The following is an 18,179-nucleotide window of genomic DNA, read 5'->3' as shown; positions in this document are numbered from 1 at the left end:
GACTAATTAGACAATATTATTCCAATGGTAAGGAATTTAAAAAAAAAATCAAAAAATGTGATGTAGTTTTTAAGATCATAGAATTTCATGGGATTATTAACGATTTATTTAGTAGTAAATTTGATTGAAATAAAACACAACATTCACAAGCAACATTTATTCTCAACACAATAAATATTTTCATGACACATTTTCATGTTATTAAATTATGCGCATCAGTGATCTTGATTCTAATCTCGTACCGATTTCTTTCAAGTGAGTGATTTTCTATAAATATAATTACCTTAAACTAATGCTATAGAAAAATGCTTACATATAGCATTGATTTCTTATTATAATGGGTCTAATAACTCGTCTGTTCTACATCGTATATAATATTCGATTTTCTACGAGCTATTATAGGATAAAAGCAATTCACGCATCTATGCTTATGCGTCTGTGAGTGCCGCTACGCCGGGTAGTACTTTGCCTGGAACAAATATAAAAAGTAGATGAAAATAATAAAAAAAAAAGTAATTTCAAATTCACTAATTAATATTTTAAACTAGATTTTTCATAATAGGCACATGGAGTTCGACTGGTTTGTCAAGCAATTTACATGATATTTTTATTACTATAAATGAGATAAGGATGTTTTAGGATTCCGTACTTAAAGAGTAACACGGGACCTTAGTACTAAGATTTCGCTGTTCGTCTGTCTGTCCGTCCGTCTATCACGAATCGTGATAGGTCTGGCTATAACGGTAGTTGGAATTTTCAGACATAATCTATTTTTGTTGCCGCTATAGCAAAAATAAAAAATCGAGGTTAGGCAACAGTTCGCAATCTTAATAAATTGGGATAGGTGACCAATTTTCTATAGTTTCTATTTAGCTTATTTGTACGGAACCCTCAGTCTGTCGGTGTCTTACTCACTATGTACTTTAGGCAATGTGTACGAATTAGTAGCGAAGCTTTGAATCGTTCTTCTTCGGTAATCGAATCTATTCTATTATTTCGTCTCGATATGAATGTCATCTATTCTCGCATCGAGAATCTTTAAAATGATTAAATTTCTTTATAATATCTCGCTATCCAAGAAGCAATTAAGAGATTTAATAAGTTGCTGTGTGTATTTTCGATTAGATTAATTGTGCAAAAAGTAGAGATACTATTCTGATTTCTAAAGCTTCTATTGAAGAAAACTTTCTGTTTTTCCTTTAAATCGGCCAAAAATTTTATGTTTCTTTGCATATAGAAAAAAAATTATTTGTATTTATAATTAAAAAATAATAAGTTTAACAGATTTTTACGTCAGTACATATGTTATAGACTTCACTTTTAATAACACTAGCTGTGACCCGCGGTTGAAACCGCGTAAGTCCGTATCCCGTAGGAATATCGGTATAAAAAGTGCCTGTGTTATTTCAGTTGTCCAGCTATCTACGAAGCGAATAGTATTATTATTCACCAATAGATGTCAGGAAAAAAAAACACGAATAAAACACGAATATGACATTATTTCAGTTGTCCAGCTGTCTACGAAGCAAAATAGTATTACTATTCACCAATAGATGTCAGGGAAAAAAAAAACACGAATAAAACACGAATATGACATTTTCTAAAAAAAATTCCTAGCTAGATCGATTTATCGCCCTCGAAAACCCCTATATACTAAATTTCATGAAAATCGTTGGAGCCGATTCCGAGATCCCAATTATATATATATATATATATATATATATATATATATATATATATACAAGAATTGCTCGTTTAAAGGTATAAGATATCAATGTTACTTGCTTCAGAAAATCCTTTCGCGGTAAATATGGGTCGTAAACACAAAATAAATACATTGATAAATTAATAATTTAAAAATTCAAACAAATCGATTTAATTTGATCTAGTCTAGTTTCAAAATTTATGATAAGTGGAGTCTGAGTATGCATGTCAAACGAGAAATCCATAGCAAGTCAATAATTAAATATTGCAAAACCTGTTTGCCCCAGAGTGAGAAAGAATTACAATTTTCGATGATAATACGGTTTGGCAAAAAGACGCGGGTTCGAATTCCGCCTCGTGATAAAAATTTTTCAATTCTTTCCAATTTCTCATCAATTTCTCATCAAAATTTCTCATCGATGATATTACGTTTCTTTGTTTTGCTGCGCCTGTATATTTAGGTAATACCTTACTAAATAGATAATAGATTTTGTTTGGGTGTCAGCCCAAAGATATTTATATACTTGCCTTATTTAACCGTTAGTGGTTTGAATAATTTTAGTGAGCTATATGCTCAGGGACCTTGTTTTTACAATAATCTAGAATCTTATGTACACATCTACTGCTATGGGTCTCGTACGTACTCCTTAGAGTATCGCGATGATACTAGAGCTATATAGTGCAGGCAATTATTTTAACGACGCTTTTTTTTTTATGCCACAGTCGGCAATGGAGCTGGTGGAACGCCTGATGGTAAGCGCTACCACGGCCCATAAACATTTGGAGTGGCATAAGGTCCATTGCAGACTTTACGCCTCTACAAATGGATTGCCGACTTTTTGGGAAGAGATTGAGAAAGGGTTGGCGATAGGAATAAAGGAAAGGACTGGGAAGGGTGAGGAAAAGGATATAAGCCTCCGGCTCCCCGCCGGACGCTGTTAACAAATGAGTCTACGCTAATAATGAAATAGCTGATTTAACCAGTGCGCTGCAACATGTACATTAGACATCGCTTTTTATCGTAATACAAGGGAAAGCTTTCGAATGTATTATTTATCGAGATACGTGCAGTAGAGTGAGAAGAACTAATTTCGATCAACTTGTGATACTAAAAGAAGCAATTATGAAATATCAATAATGATGTAATTTACGCTATGCAGAGCCGCATCACGTAACTGCATAATTCGATCGTAGCGCGATTAGGTATAGATTGGGTTCCAAATAATTGGGCTGTGCTTATTGCTCTGTTGCATGAGACCTACATTTTGTCATTAGATACACGAAAATTCGTTTGTATTTCTTAAATACGTATTTGTTGTTAGTTATGGAAATTTTGTCTTTTTAGGTGCATCAAATAAACATTCTTTCTATCAACATTTTTGTATGTGGCAGTCGAGCACGTTTCGACACGATTTGGCCCAGCTCGCAACCGGGGAAGTACCACACCCCCACAGAAAACCGGCGTGAAAAACCGGGAGTCCCATATCCTTTTCCTTACTCTTCCCAGTCCTTTCCTTTATTTCTCTCGTTTATCATCTCTTAATCCCTTTCCGATTTAAAGGAAATCCATTTGTAGAGGCGTAAGGTTTGCAATTTGACCTTATGCCTCTCCAAATGTTCATGGGTGGTGGTAGAGCTTACCATCAGGCGACCCACCAGCTCCATTGCCGACTGTGGCATAAAAAAAATCATCCGAATGTACATATAGATAAAAACTTTTGCTATTATGCACCATTTGTAATTCTTTATGTTCTTATATTATATTTCAAGCCATTCTGTTTTTTTTTATTTCGTAACGACTAGAGTATGTATATGGAATTGTCCCATAACAAACTCGGCAAAATACGTAATTTACAACTTAAAAGAGTAACTATCGTATGAATTTATTATCAACTTAAGGACTTGTGCTCTGTTTTGATCTAACAAAACATGTACATATTTCAATATTAATCTATAAAATAAAAAAAAAAAACAATACCCCAGGTAAATTATACAGATTTTTTTATTTTTTATCGCAACGAACGTCATAAAATCCGTGAAAAATACAACAAATTTAAATCACCACCGAACAAAATTGCTTGCTCTTTTTTAATTTTTAAAATCGCTTGGCTGGCGGAATATATTAGAAAAAAACAAAAAAAAAAAAATAGCAACATAACCTGTTAAGAATGAAGTTAAAGTGAACGTATCTACAAAAAACAATACAAAAACCAACGTTCTCTCGGCTCGAAGGAGGGCGATTTCTAGTCAATAATTGTGAATATTTTAGCGGACGCTCTAACTTCCCAAGTGTCCCCCGTTTTTTGCTGGCACATAAATATAACGTGTATAATACGCCGCTGCTTCTCCTGGGAGTACAGGCGTTGTGTCATGTTAATAAAATAATCAAGCCCCTTTTGGCAGACGGTGTTTTCAGTGAGATGGTTTATTTTCGTTTGTTTTTTTTTTTATACACACTTCAATTTATTTTTAGATAAGATATATATACTCTATAGTACTTTATACTTATTTGATACAAAGTTTAAGAAATTTATTTTGACTACGCATAATGTAATGAAAATGAAGAAAAAAAAAATATTAATTAAAAAGATAATCAGAATAATCGGTTCATCCCGTAAAAACTCATGAGGTAACAAACACAAAATAATACAATCGAATTTATAACTTTCTTCTTTTTTAAAGTCGGTTGAAAGTAAGGAATGTACACAATACATATACATAAAAAAGATGTACGGAAAAGCAGTGAACATTTCTTTTCTACCTCAAATCGGCGAATGACGCCGGTTCGATTCCCGCCTTGTAATGAATTTTTTTCTATTCTTTATATAATATTTATGTAATTGTTAAGCTATGTAAGAAAAGTTTAAGGGGGACTCCCCCTTAAACTTTTTTTTTATTTCATAGTCATAGTGGATCGCCTGATAATAAGCGCTACCACCGCCCATGAACATTAGGCCGATACAGCTCTACAAATAAGTAGCACTTACCCTCAAGCAATTCCAGGGAAGCGCCGCCACCGGTGGACACGTGCGACACCTTGTCCTCAGTGCCCCACTTCGCGCAACACGTCGCTGTGTCACCTCCACCTGTTCAATTTTTTATATTATTCAAGTTCATATATATTCAAGTCGCTTCAGGCGTCTGTATGTATGTATTGATTAGCTTTTATCTTTAAAACTACACAATGTATTTTTATGGGTTTTTATTAATGGATAGAGTAATGTATAATCATGTCTATTATTATTTGTATAATCATGTCTATTAAACTACACCTAATACCTATATACATAAATTACGTGTCACGTTGTTTGTTTACTAAACCGATTTTAATCAAATTTTCACACGATATGCAGTTGGACCCAACTTAAAAGATAGGATAGATTATTTTTCGTTTTTCAAAAGTACATCAATTAACAAATTTATTTAATCTTACAACTTTGACTAACTAGATACTGATCTTAATCAAATGTTTTGTTTCAAGTTGATACCTGAATCTGCTTAAGTGCAATTTTAAATTAATTTTTCATTTTATATAAGTTTGTAATTGAAAAAATTGAATTATTATTTTAGAATAATGCCTCCTCAATGTGTAAACATAGTTTGAATAGTAAAACTATAATAAATTACCGATAATAGTGATGGTTCCATTAGCGGTGGCCTTCACGACGCCATCCATAAGCGCACGAGTGCCGCCCGCAAACTTCTCGAATTCGAACACTCCCGCGGGTCTGGCCATAAACAAAAAAAAAAAAAAAAACATTAAATGAGACTGTGTAAATAAAAAAAAAAAACGATTGGAATAAAATCATAAATAGCAACACTAACACTATGTAAATGATTTTTAAATTTGTATTGGATGGTTTAAATAAAATTAAGAATAGTTAATATGCACATATACATTATCTATAGAAACAAGGAATTTGGAATGTATACATCATGCCTTTTATTTATTAATTAAATATACGTTCTTAAATTTTACAATCTTTTTTACAGGCACACAGGTTTCACGTTTCACTACTCAATATGTTAAGGTTTTCACCATGATAATGAAATACAAGGTGTTTTCTCTGTATACATGTTTTATGAGATTAGTTTAGATATTCTTTTTATTTATTATAGACATTAGACATAAATGTAAAATAAGGGATGTGAAATTGAAATACCAGGGACTGGTCATAATAATTACCCATTCCATACAATGACTTTAGCCCTCGCAATTGGGTCTGCAAACAATTCTCGTGATTTGGGTCCAACATCAAGACCCATCCAGCCATCAGGGATACCAGAGTCAACATCTGCTGCTCCAACCTTTGATTTAATTTTATTTGATTTAGTTTTCAGTATATTAACTCTTATTTGTATATTTTTACATTGTAAAGAATAAAATTATGAGGTCATGGTATTGTTGAAAATATTGAATTTTAATTATTTATAGTCAAAAAATATATGAAAGACATGTCTTTGAAAAAGATACACAATTGAAGTCAAGTAAAACCATTACTGGTTCCTTGTAATTAGAATAAGGAAGCAGTGAGATAAACAGGGAGCCTGCTTAGTGTTTCTGGAAATAGCTTAGTAAAGTAAACAACTGAGAATGTCTATGATCAATTACATAGTGTGGCCAGTCAGTAAAATTCTCAAACGTTTGTTTCACTAAGATATTAGCTAGACAAGTTGTGACATTAAAAATACGTACCTGTGCATTTTCATCAAATTTATCAGCAGTGACAAAGTCTACAGGCAGATGAACTTTGACATTGTTCTTAGCTGCCTTTTCTAATAACTTAGCGACAATTTTTGCTCCTTCAGCATCATATAAAGAGTTTCCAATCTGAAAACAATGCTTATAATTGAATAAGACGCAAAATATAAACTTTTTTATTATGTTCCCTACTGAAAAGCATAGTAGGATAGAATAGAAGATTACTGTTCCTACAATGTGTGTGAACTTGTGAATAATTTATTGTTTTAATATTCATAAATTCTTGTAATATGTTATCATATTCTATAATATAGTCTTTAGTAACTGTAAAATTATCTAGTTTTAATTAAATGGTTAATATGAATAAAATAATTGATTTAAAAAGTATATCAATTAAAACAGCAAACTTACAGCCATTCCTTTAGTTTCTTTCAAGAATGTGTATGCCATTCCACCGCCAATGATCATTTCATTTACTTTGTCTAACAAGTTTTCAATCAACAAAATTTTATCAGCTACCTTTGCACCTCCGAGTATAGCGAGGAAGGGTCTAGTAAAGAAAAAAAATATCCAAGTATAATTATGCTATTGCTATTCAATATTTAAATTCAGAAGTTTAGGTTATTTATAAGCAGTTTTCAAATTAGACAGTTTATTTATTAAATTTTTAGTTTTATAGCATTGAAATACTTTACAAATGAGGAAAGATATAAAGAATTATAGAGATGGGTGGCAAATAATAGAGGCAGGATGCGAACTCGCATCCTTCTGTCTTGTGCCATTTGCCAAAAAATTTCTTATTTTATTTATTTTTATTTAATGCTTGCTTTAGGAATTTTTAAGAGTACAGTTTATAATGTGATCAAATATTTACCTCTCTGGTTCATGCAGAGCTTTAGCAAAGTACTGTAACTCTTTCTTCAACAAGAATCCACTTGCCCTTTGTTCGAATCCTTCTCCCATCATTGAGCTGTGGGCTCTGTGTGCGGTACCTAAAATATATAAATACTTAACACACTAAAACATTGTTGAGGTCACCCTTATCACTTAAGGGTATGAAAATAGTTTATTTGCTATTCTCAGACCTACTCATTCTCTATGTAAAAAAATAACATTTTCATATCAAACCATTTCAGAGAAGTTTTATAAACATTGATACACATTTACTTTATTATGTAGATTATAATATAATAACACTGATATGCTATCAAAACATAAAATATGGATCATGTATTTTAAAACTTTTGTTCAATTATATTATTGCATCTTATCAATTTAAAAATGTATTATGATCATAGTTGTTGAAATACATACCAAATGCATCATTAATATAGATGTCTCCCAGCTTCCTTAAGCTAGCTCTAAATGCTTTAATCTTTTCTGGATCAGCTTTAACTTTCGCCCCACTGGCATCCACTCCTTTACCCTCCTCTTCAATATGATAGCGGAGATTTTCTAGCAATATTACAGACCCAACTGGTGGGTCAGCACAAGCGGCTTCAACTTCTGCACCCACACAATCCGTTAGAAATTGTACATCTCTAACAAACAACAAATCATGTTCATTAGAATATTGATTGAATTACTTTTTTGAAATCATAACTGAAAAATTCAATACAGTTTACCTGTTCAATAACTTTTTAAGCTCTTCAGCTACAGGTTTGAGGGTATATTTTGGATTAGCCTGTCCATCGGGTCGCCCGAGATGTGACATAAGAACAACAGATTTTGCACCCTTGTCCAAAGCATATTTGACGGAGTCCAAGGCAGCAACGATGCGCTGATTATTAGTAATCACTCCATCCTTTAAGGGGACATTAAAATCAACCCTGTAATTCAATAACAGACCATTTAATTAATAAAATCAAAATAATTAGTCGAAATTAATGTTTTCAGTTTTATTCACTCACCTCATCAACACCCGCTTTCCACCTAAATTAACCGCGTCTATGCTTAACTTATTAAGAGCCATTTTCAAAAGTTTTAATTATTAAATTATATGCGTAAACTCGAATCGGCGAGATCAGATTTTTATTGAGAATAACTATCAAATTTGACCTTGATATCAGCGAATGTCAAAAGGGTCAAATATACTTGCCATACGTAATTTTTGGTAATTGCAATAACTTTAAGAGGTGCTTTAAGATTTGATTATTGAAATTGCTATAAATTAATATAGCTATAAATAGCAGTACCTGCAGTTTTGACACATATTTTATAAAATTAAACTTTATAGAGTGACATCACTTTTAACGCTTCCGCAATGTTATTAGGTTGGTATGAACTATGAAAGAGGTCCGCGGGAGGGAATATTTATGTGGTTATGTTGTCAGCACTGCTTGTTCTTCGCGAAATGCACGCATCGAGACGCTCGGATTTAGAATGTTCCTTGAAAATCGACGTTAAAATTTATGAAACTTCACAAGTGCGTGATAAGTTCAGTTACGTGTCTACTAGAGAGTTTTATTTAGATTCTAACTCAGTGTGTATTAGTGATTGTAGTGGGTGACGAACATAGAAAAGTTAAGTGCGTCGAAAGCTGAAACATGGTGCCGCTAGGACCCGGTCCAGGCCATCCTACCGCACATCAAACTCACGGCGGGCCTTCTACAAACTTGTCTGGTCCGAATTCATTATCACAGAGTACCTCACAGTCAAACAAGTCATCAGCAGCGGTATGTTTCTTAGTTTTAAATGTGATATTACCCCGTTAAATGTCAATCTGGCGGTTCGCACATGTTTATGTAACTTCAAAGATGAGCACGTGCGATTTCGCGCTAATTTTGATATTTGCTTCCAGAAGCCGAATTACACACTCAAATTTACACTTGCCGGTCACACGAAGGCGGTGTCATCCGTTAAATTTAGTCCAAATGGAGAATGGCTCGCTAGCTCCTGTAAGTTTACATAATTTGTCAATCATGATAATAGTTATTATTTGTTTTTGGATTATAGGTCAGTTATCTTGCTTATTACTGACCCACTTTAGAATAGTGTTATTATTTAGTCCAACAGATAGTTCGCTCATATTGTCAATATAATCTATATTTGTATCCAAATCTATTTTAGTTTCCAATAGAAATGTCGAATCTTATACGATGAAACTTCGAGGCGTGATCGTAATCTTTAATCTTTTTATTGTTGTGTTGAATATTGAAATAATTTATAGTGTCGTGAATAAACATTGTTTTATACAGAAACAAAAAATATGCATTATGGATTTTTCCCAATTTAAATGTCAAATCCGTAAAGTATGTGGGTCATAGAACACAGATAGGTACCTACTTACATAATTTGTTAAACAAGTAAAATACACAAGATGTGATACTCAATTTCCATTTCACAATGTAACATAGCTTTACATAAACTTTCATAAGTTATTTTTGTTTAAATTATGAAATCACTATAACCATTGCATTACTATCATTAAGTTTATATAAATCTAAATTGGTTTATATTGTGCTTACTTGCTAGTTTCGTAATAATTGTTTTATGTAACAGACACATAATATTGTGAAATACTTGATGTTAATAATAACAAATGATACAATTGCTCCTCAAAAAAAGCTCATAAAATGTACACTAAAAAGTGTGTATTTAATATTTGAAAATATTATTTCAGCTGCTGATAAACTTATTAAAGTGTGGGGTGCCTATGATGGCAAATTCGAGAAGACTATATCAGGACACAAAATGGGCATCAGTGATGTAGCATGGTCATCAGATAGCAGACTGATTGTCAGTGCTAGTGATGATAAAACTTTAAAGGTAATTCTCTAGAAAAAATATAAAATATCTATATAATGAATGCTATCATTAATGTATAAAATTACCATAAACTAATAAGAAATTATTAAGAACATATGTTATGCTTTATTCATAAGTGTTACTAAGGTTGTTCATCAATAATAAGAGAAAGAATAAATGTTCATTAAAGTATACATTGGTTCAAAAAGTTTCTAAGTTAGAGGAATGTTTTAAAACTAAAAGTAGTAATGCTGTCTGTTTGTGACCTTCTACATAACTACCTGTACTTGTGGACAAGGTCAATGACAATACTTTTAGAGCTGAGTTCTAATAGTATAAATACATGTGATGCTTACTGGGCCATTTATAGGCATATTCAATAAATATATTGCAGTTATGAAAATAATAATTGTAAAGATAGATAATGAATGCTATAAGGATTAAGTTTGAGTTCTCACGGTTGTTGAACTCTTATCTAGGCTAACAGATAAACTCCATTTTCTGATAAGAATGTGTAGTGGAGCATCCCATCTTAATAATAATTTTGGTCTTATTAAACTTTTAACTGAGTGTTGACTGCTGATCAAAATTTTGTTTATTTTCTATTTACTCAAGAATAATAAACATTTAAGATATTTGTTAAAATTCATGTCATATTTATTTTTATGAATATTCTTAATGTGTAATTTGCTTTGATTTTTGTATGATATTAATTTGAAACTATATTTCTTTCTACTATTATTAGTTGTTAATATTATTTTCCTATATAACGAAAATACGTAATTATGTTAGTTATATACGTAAAAATAAACATACTTCATCTTCAGTTGAAGTACAATGTATTAAGGAATATATTGATCGCATTTACCGCAAAAAAAAATGTGCATATGGACATTTTTTCAAAGTTTTATATGAAAAACTTGTATTTGATGTGTTTCTTGTTTCAGGTCTGGGAATTAAGTTCTGGCAAATGTTTGAAAACACTTAAAGGACATAGTAATTATGTTTTCTGTTGCAATTTCAATCCACAAAGTAATCTTATTGTTTCTGGTAGTTTTGATGAGAGTGTCAGAATATGGGATGTTAGAACAGGTATGTTAATGCTTATAAATGAACCAGTGGAATAACAGTTGAGATTAATTATACTCATTTTTATTTTATTATTGTGCCCAATGATTTGATTGCAGGATTACATAGTTAATTTACCATTTCAAATTTATCCAGTCTATTTTACTTTTTGTTTTTCAACACTCTTCTCTTTTGTAAAATCACAACAGAGAAGAGATGATTCTTCTGGTTGTCCCTTTTCACATAGAATATATGTAGAAATGGTTTTATTAACTTATAAACCTGGGAAGAATGCCAATTAATTGTTTTGTAAGATATTTCTTAAGCATTATAATCAATTGCTTTTTTCCGTATTTATTAAAATACTCAGCAAATAAACCTTACAGGTAAATGTTTAAAAACACTACCAGCACATTCAGATCCAGTGTCTGCGGTGCATTTCAATAGAGACGGAAGCCTTATTGTATCCTCCAGTTATGATGGTTTATGGTAAGAATAAGTATTATTTAGAACTAGCCTTACATCCTGACTCCACCCGGGTTGAATCAAGGTAAAAACTGAACAGAGATAGCCTATGTCACCCAGGAATAATGCAGTTTTCAGAATGCTAAATCTTCATAACCAATAAGACACGAACAAACAAAAGAAATATTAGTGCACATAATATAATCGTGAAAAAAGCTAAAATAATGTTGCAACAAAGCTATAATACAAACATACCTAACATAATTATAATATAATTTTGGTTTCTGGACATAGTTAAGTAGAGAGTGACACACACTCCTTTTTATTGTTATAAAACATCTCATTCCCCTGATGTTGTCCAAATATACATATAAAGCAAAATTTTAGATTAATTCTTTAAGATTATGATTAATTTAAGATTGATTCTTTAATAAGTAGATGCAATCAGAGCATAACAATTTATTGTACACCACTATTTAATTATTTATTCATAATTTGTAGTTTATCAAGTTTTTACAGATTTACATCAATCAATCTATTCTAAAATACCAATAAACAAAAGAACCTATTCGTAATATTAATAAGAATAACATTTACACATTAACAAAACTTACATATTTTGTATAGATAAATCTTGTTTTATTTTTTGAAGCATATCAAGTTAAAAGCTATTGTCTAATAAACATTTTCCTTTATTTTCATGAACAAAAATTTTCTATATTTGCTAGGTATTCCAATTGCTTTATTATTATCCAATTATAATCATACTAATACATAATAATTTAATACTCGCCTAGATAATATTTGTTTCTGGCTATAAAAAAATTCGCCGCAAGCAATTGCGCGTGAAGTGTAGTGCGTAGTGACTAATGCCTTAATTAAAACATCCTTCTGTACACGCCACGGTAGTTTGTAGCGTGATTAAAGTTATGTACTGCTTCCAATCAAGTGTAGGCATACATTCCGATTTTTGGATTTTTTAGAATTTTCTGTATTACTTCTCCGTATGCTTAATGGGTGAAAAATTTGTTGTATTGTTTAATTTTGTATTACTTTTCAGTCGAATCTGGGATACAGCCTCTGGTCAGTGCCTTAAAACCCTTATAGATGATGATAATCCGCCAGTTTCGTTTGTAAAGTTTTCTCCTAATGGGAAATATATCCTCGCGGCGACTCTCGATAATACTCTAAAGTTATGGGATTATAGTAGAGGGAAGTGTTTGAAGACATATACCGGACACAAGAATGAGAAATATTGTATTTTTGCCAACTTCAGTGTTACTGGAGGAAAGGTAATATTTTCTTTTATACTTTGTAGTCTGATACAATTTAGGTTTCCATACAAACTAGAATTGACATAAAAAAAAATCTTGTAACATTTTTTGTAAATTTGGCAGTTTATTGAGTATTTCTTGTAATTGTGTTTGTAATATACTCACACAATAAAAAAATATTGAAATCCCCAGTGGATAGTATCCGGCTCGGAGGACAACCTAGTATACATATGGAACCTGCAGTCAAAGGAGATCGTGCAGCGGCTGTCCGGGCACACGGACACGGTGCTCTGCACCGCGTGCCACCCCACTGAGAACATCATCGCGTCCGCCGCGCTCGAGAACGACAAGACTATCAAGCTTTGGAAGAGCGATACTTAGTGGTGAGAGTTTACTTATTGAAATGTTCATATTTCAAATCACGCCACAAAATTGATAATATGCTGAAATGTTTGGTTGGTTGTTTTGTCTACAAGACTACTGGACCGATTTCAACATTTCTTTCCGCGTTGGATATGTGCGTGATCTCTAAGTGAGTGTGATATGTACAGCCAGTGGGATTCTTGTTTCATGATGTTATGTAGCAAACACCTTCAAAGCTAGACTGTTTTTTGGAACTTGCATTACATAACAATGCTCTAATAACAACAGGCAACAAAGTGCAGTTTCAAGTTTATTTAATTGAAATTATTGGAGGAAAAAGGGAAATTGATTTAGCAAATATTTTTAGAATTCTCTTTACGATAATTAGATTTAATAGTAAAATTAACAGCACAATTTTTTGTTTCAGAATATAGTGGATACAGTGATCTGTATATTGCGGCTTCATATTGAGAGCCAGCCCTTTGGCTTGTGAATAGGTTTATTGAATAAGTTCAAATTGTTTACGAAACTACGGACAATCGGAAGAGCGTTTCATTTACAATAAGTCAATCACGATGAGTGTGCATTTTCATTTGTTATTTTACATATTTTTCTAACTGACGTACAAGTGAAAGAGATATGAAATATTTTAGCTATTATGTATTAGTTAGGTATTGAGATGTTAAGGATCCGCTTAAGATTTAACTTGTTGGATGCAATTAAAAATATAGTAGTTATGTTGTGTCTTATTTACCCAATTATTTGTTGAATTTATTTTCATTTTATAGTAAGTATTGTATGAATAGTTTCAGCCTAAACCTGAAATATCTGGAAAAAAATATCACTATGTTGTAAAGGATCGCAATTTTTATGATAAAGCAATCATGGAAACTATGCATTAAATGTATGAATGACGCACGTAATTCCGTCAGACTCGGACTAGACTCCCACACATGATTGGAATAAAATTGTTAAAGCATGTTATGCAATTTATACTATAAAGTTCCCGTAAATGTAAACTAGATGGCGCTATCTTTAAGTAAAGCATGTTTCAGTGAAAAATAAATGGGATCGGTCTACTGGGAGTCCGCTTCGCGGCACTAAGTTTTCCGTGCAGAAAAACTAGAGCAACAAAAATATTGGTCGCCCATCCAATTTATGACCGAGTTAACAATTACTTAACTGTAATTGTCAATTATTTGCGACAACAGAAATATCTACAGACGAAAAGCGAAGTCTAAGTAATACTTTTTGTTCTCTCTTTGTGTATTAGGGTCCCCTTTTACTCTTTATATAAAAGGTCACTTCTCTCTTAGCGGTCAAAGTACCACACCCCGCAAAAGACCAAAGTGAAATAGTATCTACTGTAAAATAAATATTCAGTGATTAGTTGCTTTTTTCGTGTAATCTTGGCACTTGCTGATTATTTTGATCTTCAAATATTTAGGAAATTTTACCCAATTTTCTTTAGATACGCGTGGGCGATGTCACAGAATAATACAAGTAGTGATGTGATAATAACTAATTGAAATGGGATTAGTGACATTATTGTAAATAGGGCAACATTCATAACGGCATCGAACAGCACACTCAACGATTTGTCATCAAATGTCGTTTTACAAGACTACAGGATATATGCCGGTGGCGGCGTTTTGTGGTTGTGGCCAGTAGCCTGTTTGCGGGGACCCTTCTAGCACTATATATGTCACGATGGTTCTATTCGATGACATCTTTTTAGTGCTACATTTTGTGTTCATCTTACTATACTAATATTACAAATGCGAAAGTTTGTGAGGATGTGTGTATGTTTGTTACTCTTTCGCGCAAAAACTACTTAACCGATTGTAATGAAATTTGGTACGAAGATTGCTGGACAACTGGCATAACATAACTTTTTATCCCGATATTTCTACGGGATACGGACTTACGCGGGTGAAACTGAGGGGCGCAGCTAGTAGGTAATATATTTCAAAAGTATTATATTCATTATTATATTAAAAATACGTACTTCATTTTACTAAAAAAAAAAATAAGGCAATACATATGCGATAAAACCATGTGTAAATAGAAGCGAATCATACATAAGCCAGCATTCACCTATTTTGTCAACCAGATATTACGGAGCTTGAATAACGTCATAATTTGTATTTCCAAGGAATACACTTAGGGGTTTGATGTTACAACGCCCATAATTCTATAGAGATCCTATTACTGCAGCTAGAGTGAAAAAATTAGGTCAACGCCGAGGGTGTGCTCCTTCTTGGTCCCCATATTAACGATGATCAGAAAATACTTAAGTAAGAATTGTTAAATCAAAACAAACAAAGGTATGTGTTAAGAGATTTATTAAAAAAAAGCGCCTGCTTGAAGTACAGCGCAAAATATATTATTGAATAAAAAAGGTTTGAATTTTGTTTATGCTATTGTGTATGTAACGAATAGGTGTTTACAACAAATATGTCTGGTGATTGTACGACATTCTCCTCTAAAAAAAGGTATTTGAGTATGTATAGTTTTTTTTTATAATAGAAGTCGAATATAGCAAGTCACAATCACTCGTTTAGAAACGTTGGGATAAATTTTTACGCGCTTTAAAGAAAAAAAAAATTATATAATTTATAGAACACAGAGTCTTATATTCCATTTTGTGTTAAGAGCTCATTTATGCAGTGTCGATATACCGCTGATTAAAAAATGGTATGTAAGATCAACTAGAGATGTCCTTCTAACCGGAACAAATAAAAATTTAAAATATTTAAAATTTGATTTATAATATATGCTATGACGATCTCGCAAGATTTAATGTGCCTAATTTAAAGCATTAAACTTTATCAATATTTTAACAAGAAATAATATTTAAACTCTAACAACTTTTGTGTAATAGCTTACGTTCATATTAAACCTTCTCTATTACTAAATGTTCATTACATAATACATAATATAATGTTGAAAGATTATTCCTCCCCACAAACCGAGGTTTGACCGAAAAAGTATTCACAAAGAAACAAAACAAGCACCGTTCAATAGAAAACCTGTTGTTATCCGAATCTCTTTTACGTTTCCATAACAGATCTAATACTCTTATGGCTGGTGGGATCATCCCTGAATGAGTAACTTTGAGAGAAATGGTAATACGAATCAGAAAGCACCGTTGTTTCAATTATTAAAAATAAATATCATATAAAAAGTGAATTGATACTTCATGCGCTTTAAGTATCAATTTTCATAGATAGCTATGGGAAAATGTGAAAAATGAATGGCAACAGTGATAATAATATGTGATCGATCCATACCTTCTATTAACTGATACATTCTTGGCATTTCGACTTATTATAATGCCTATGCCAGGCAGCTTAGTTCACGTCTATCAATACTTCAATCAATACTTTGACAATTCCAAATTATTTTCGTAATCGGATATACAGTTATATATTCGAGTGTTCAATGTCAAAGCCGATGCTCGAAGAAAAAAAATCATTGGTTTAATTTAAAAAAATGGAATAAATTATTCGGGGTGTGCTTACGGTTCGATACCAAATAACGCTATTTATAATCTGAATCTGAGGAATGTTTGAGTGTAGAGCAGAGATTCCTTGCTCACTCTCTTCCTTCACCACTCAAGGTATTTTGCAAGTCTTTTAGTGAGTGGTCATTCAGTATAAACAAAAGGGAATAAGTAGTAAATGAGATAGATCGCACACATTAATTTATAATATCTATATCAACAATTCGGGGATGGAACCTCTCAACTCTTAACCCGACGCCATGGCTACTCCCACGGTGTAGAATACCTTGGATGTTGGAGAAGAGCGATGGCATGAAACAAACATGTGTATAAAATATTAGATGAATGATAGAATATTAGACGTAAAAAAATACATTATGTAGGTATATTGTATGTACGTCGTGTAATAAAATTTGCCAATGTTGAATTTGAGAGCAAATTATTAGACGCAGAAGTTGCGCTGGGGTTCATTAAAATTAATTAAATTTTCATTATGATCTTTTTACTTTAGCCAGCAACAGATAATTACGCTCATTACGCCTTTACGGAGGTTTTCAGTTTGTATCAGAGGAGCTTTGTGAGTATAATATAAATGATTTGCTATTTCATTAAAGTAATTTATTCATTTGGATAATACCTAGGTATTTGCTTTTTTATCCATTATATCCATTGTCGTTCATAACATAACTATAATTGATTTAGGTAAGTTTATTTAAATAGACACGTACAAAGAAATCAAATAATCAGTATATTTTTTATATTTCAATGCTCGGATTATAATTGTTTTATAATCTGAGTTTTAACGTACTATGTGGATATCCTGACATGAAGCGATAAACCTTATCTTCAAAAATTATCTAAGGAAGTACTTTTGTTAACAATTACCAACCATCACCACCACAACCATTAAATTTGTTATTATTTTCTAGAACCGTTTTGACGTCCATTACTTCTAACAGAATTTATTATTGACCGATTATATCTATAATTTGTAATAACTCAATATTTAATTGCGAGTTATATTGAAACTAAAGGTTTATGTTTTATGTATAATACTTAACATATTCACAAAACATAAACCTCTAGTTAATAAGAGAAGCATTTATCTACCTCATTTGAAAGCTTGTACAAATAATTAATGAGTATAAACATTATGCATCAAGCGATATTTGTAAGCGAGTTGATAAATAGAATGCAGTTAGGAAAACGGGTAGCAATGTATTAAAAGTTCTCACGTGTTTCGACGTAGAGCTTTTACGAAGAAACAGCGCCATTTTTAAATGTCCAGCTATAACTCAAGGATACTTAATGTGGGGTCCTATCGATCTACCCACCTTGTATTGGAGATATG

General features: G+C 32.0%; 2 protein-coding genes across 2 annotated transcripts; one reads left to right on the top strand and one right to left on the bottom strand.

Moving 5' to 3' along the window:
• Positions 1 to 195: 195 nt before the first annotated feature.
• LOC119830099 (phosphoglycerate kinase) lies at positions 196 to 8,478 on the bottom strand. The gene is made up of 10 exons (XM_038352956.1): positions 8,317 to 8,478; positions 8,032 to 8,235; positions 7,721 to 7,947; positions 7,281 to 7,398; positions 6,818 to 6,956; positions 6,401 to 6,535; positions 5,891 to 6,012; positions 5,332 to 5,432; positions 4,692 to 4,790; positions 196 to 469 (listed from the first exon to the last, which is right to left on the bottom strand). The coding sequence occupies exons 1-10, from the start codon at positions 8,376 to 8,378 to the stop codon at positions 429 to 431; spliced, it is 1,248 nt and encodes a 415-aa protein (XP_038208884.1). The 5' UTR covers positions 8,379 to 8,478; the 3' UTR covers positions 196 to 428.
• A 243-nt stretch (positions 8,479 to 8,721) lies between these two features.
• Positions 8,722 to 14,060, top strand: LOC119830128 (WD repeat-containing protein 5). The gene is made up of 8 exons (XM_038352996.1): positions 8,722 to 9,081; positions 9,207 to 9,303; positions 10,029 to 10,174; positions 11,101 to 11,245; positions 11,608 to 11,710; positions 12,747 to 12,978; positions 13,153 to 13,343; positions 13,751 to 14,060. The coding sequence occupies exons 1-7, from the start codon at positions 8,953 to 8,955 to the stop codon at positions 13,339 to 13,341; spliced, it is 1,041 nt and encodes a 346-aa protein (XP_038208924.1). The 5' UTR covers positions 8,722 to 8,952; the 3' UTR covers positions 13,342 to 13,343; positions 13,751 to 14,060.
• The last annotated feature ends 4,119 nt before the right edge of the window (positions 14,061 to 18,179 follow it).

This window comes from Zerene cesonia, chromosome 11 (assembly GCF_012273895.1).
Source record: "Zerene cesonia ecotype Mississippi chromosome 11, Zerene_cesonia_1.1, whole genome shotgun sequence".
Classification (NCBI taxonomy): domain Eukaryota; kingdom Metazoa; phylum Arthropoda; class Insecta; order Lepidoptera; family Pieridae; genus Zerene; species Zerene cesonia.
Note: the sequence above shows the minus strand (reverse complement) of the source record. Positions and strands in the feature narration are given on the sequence as shown.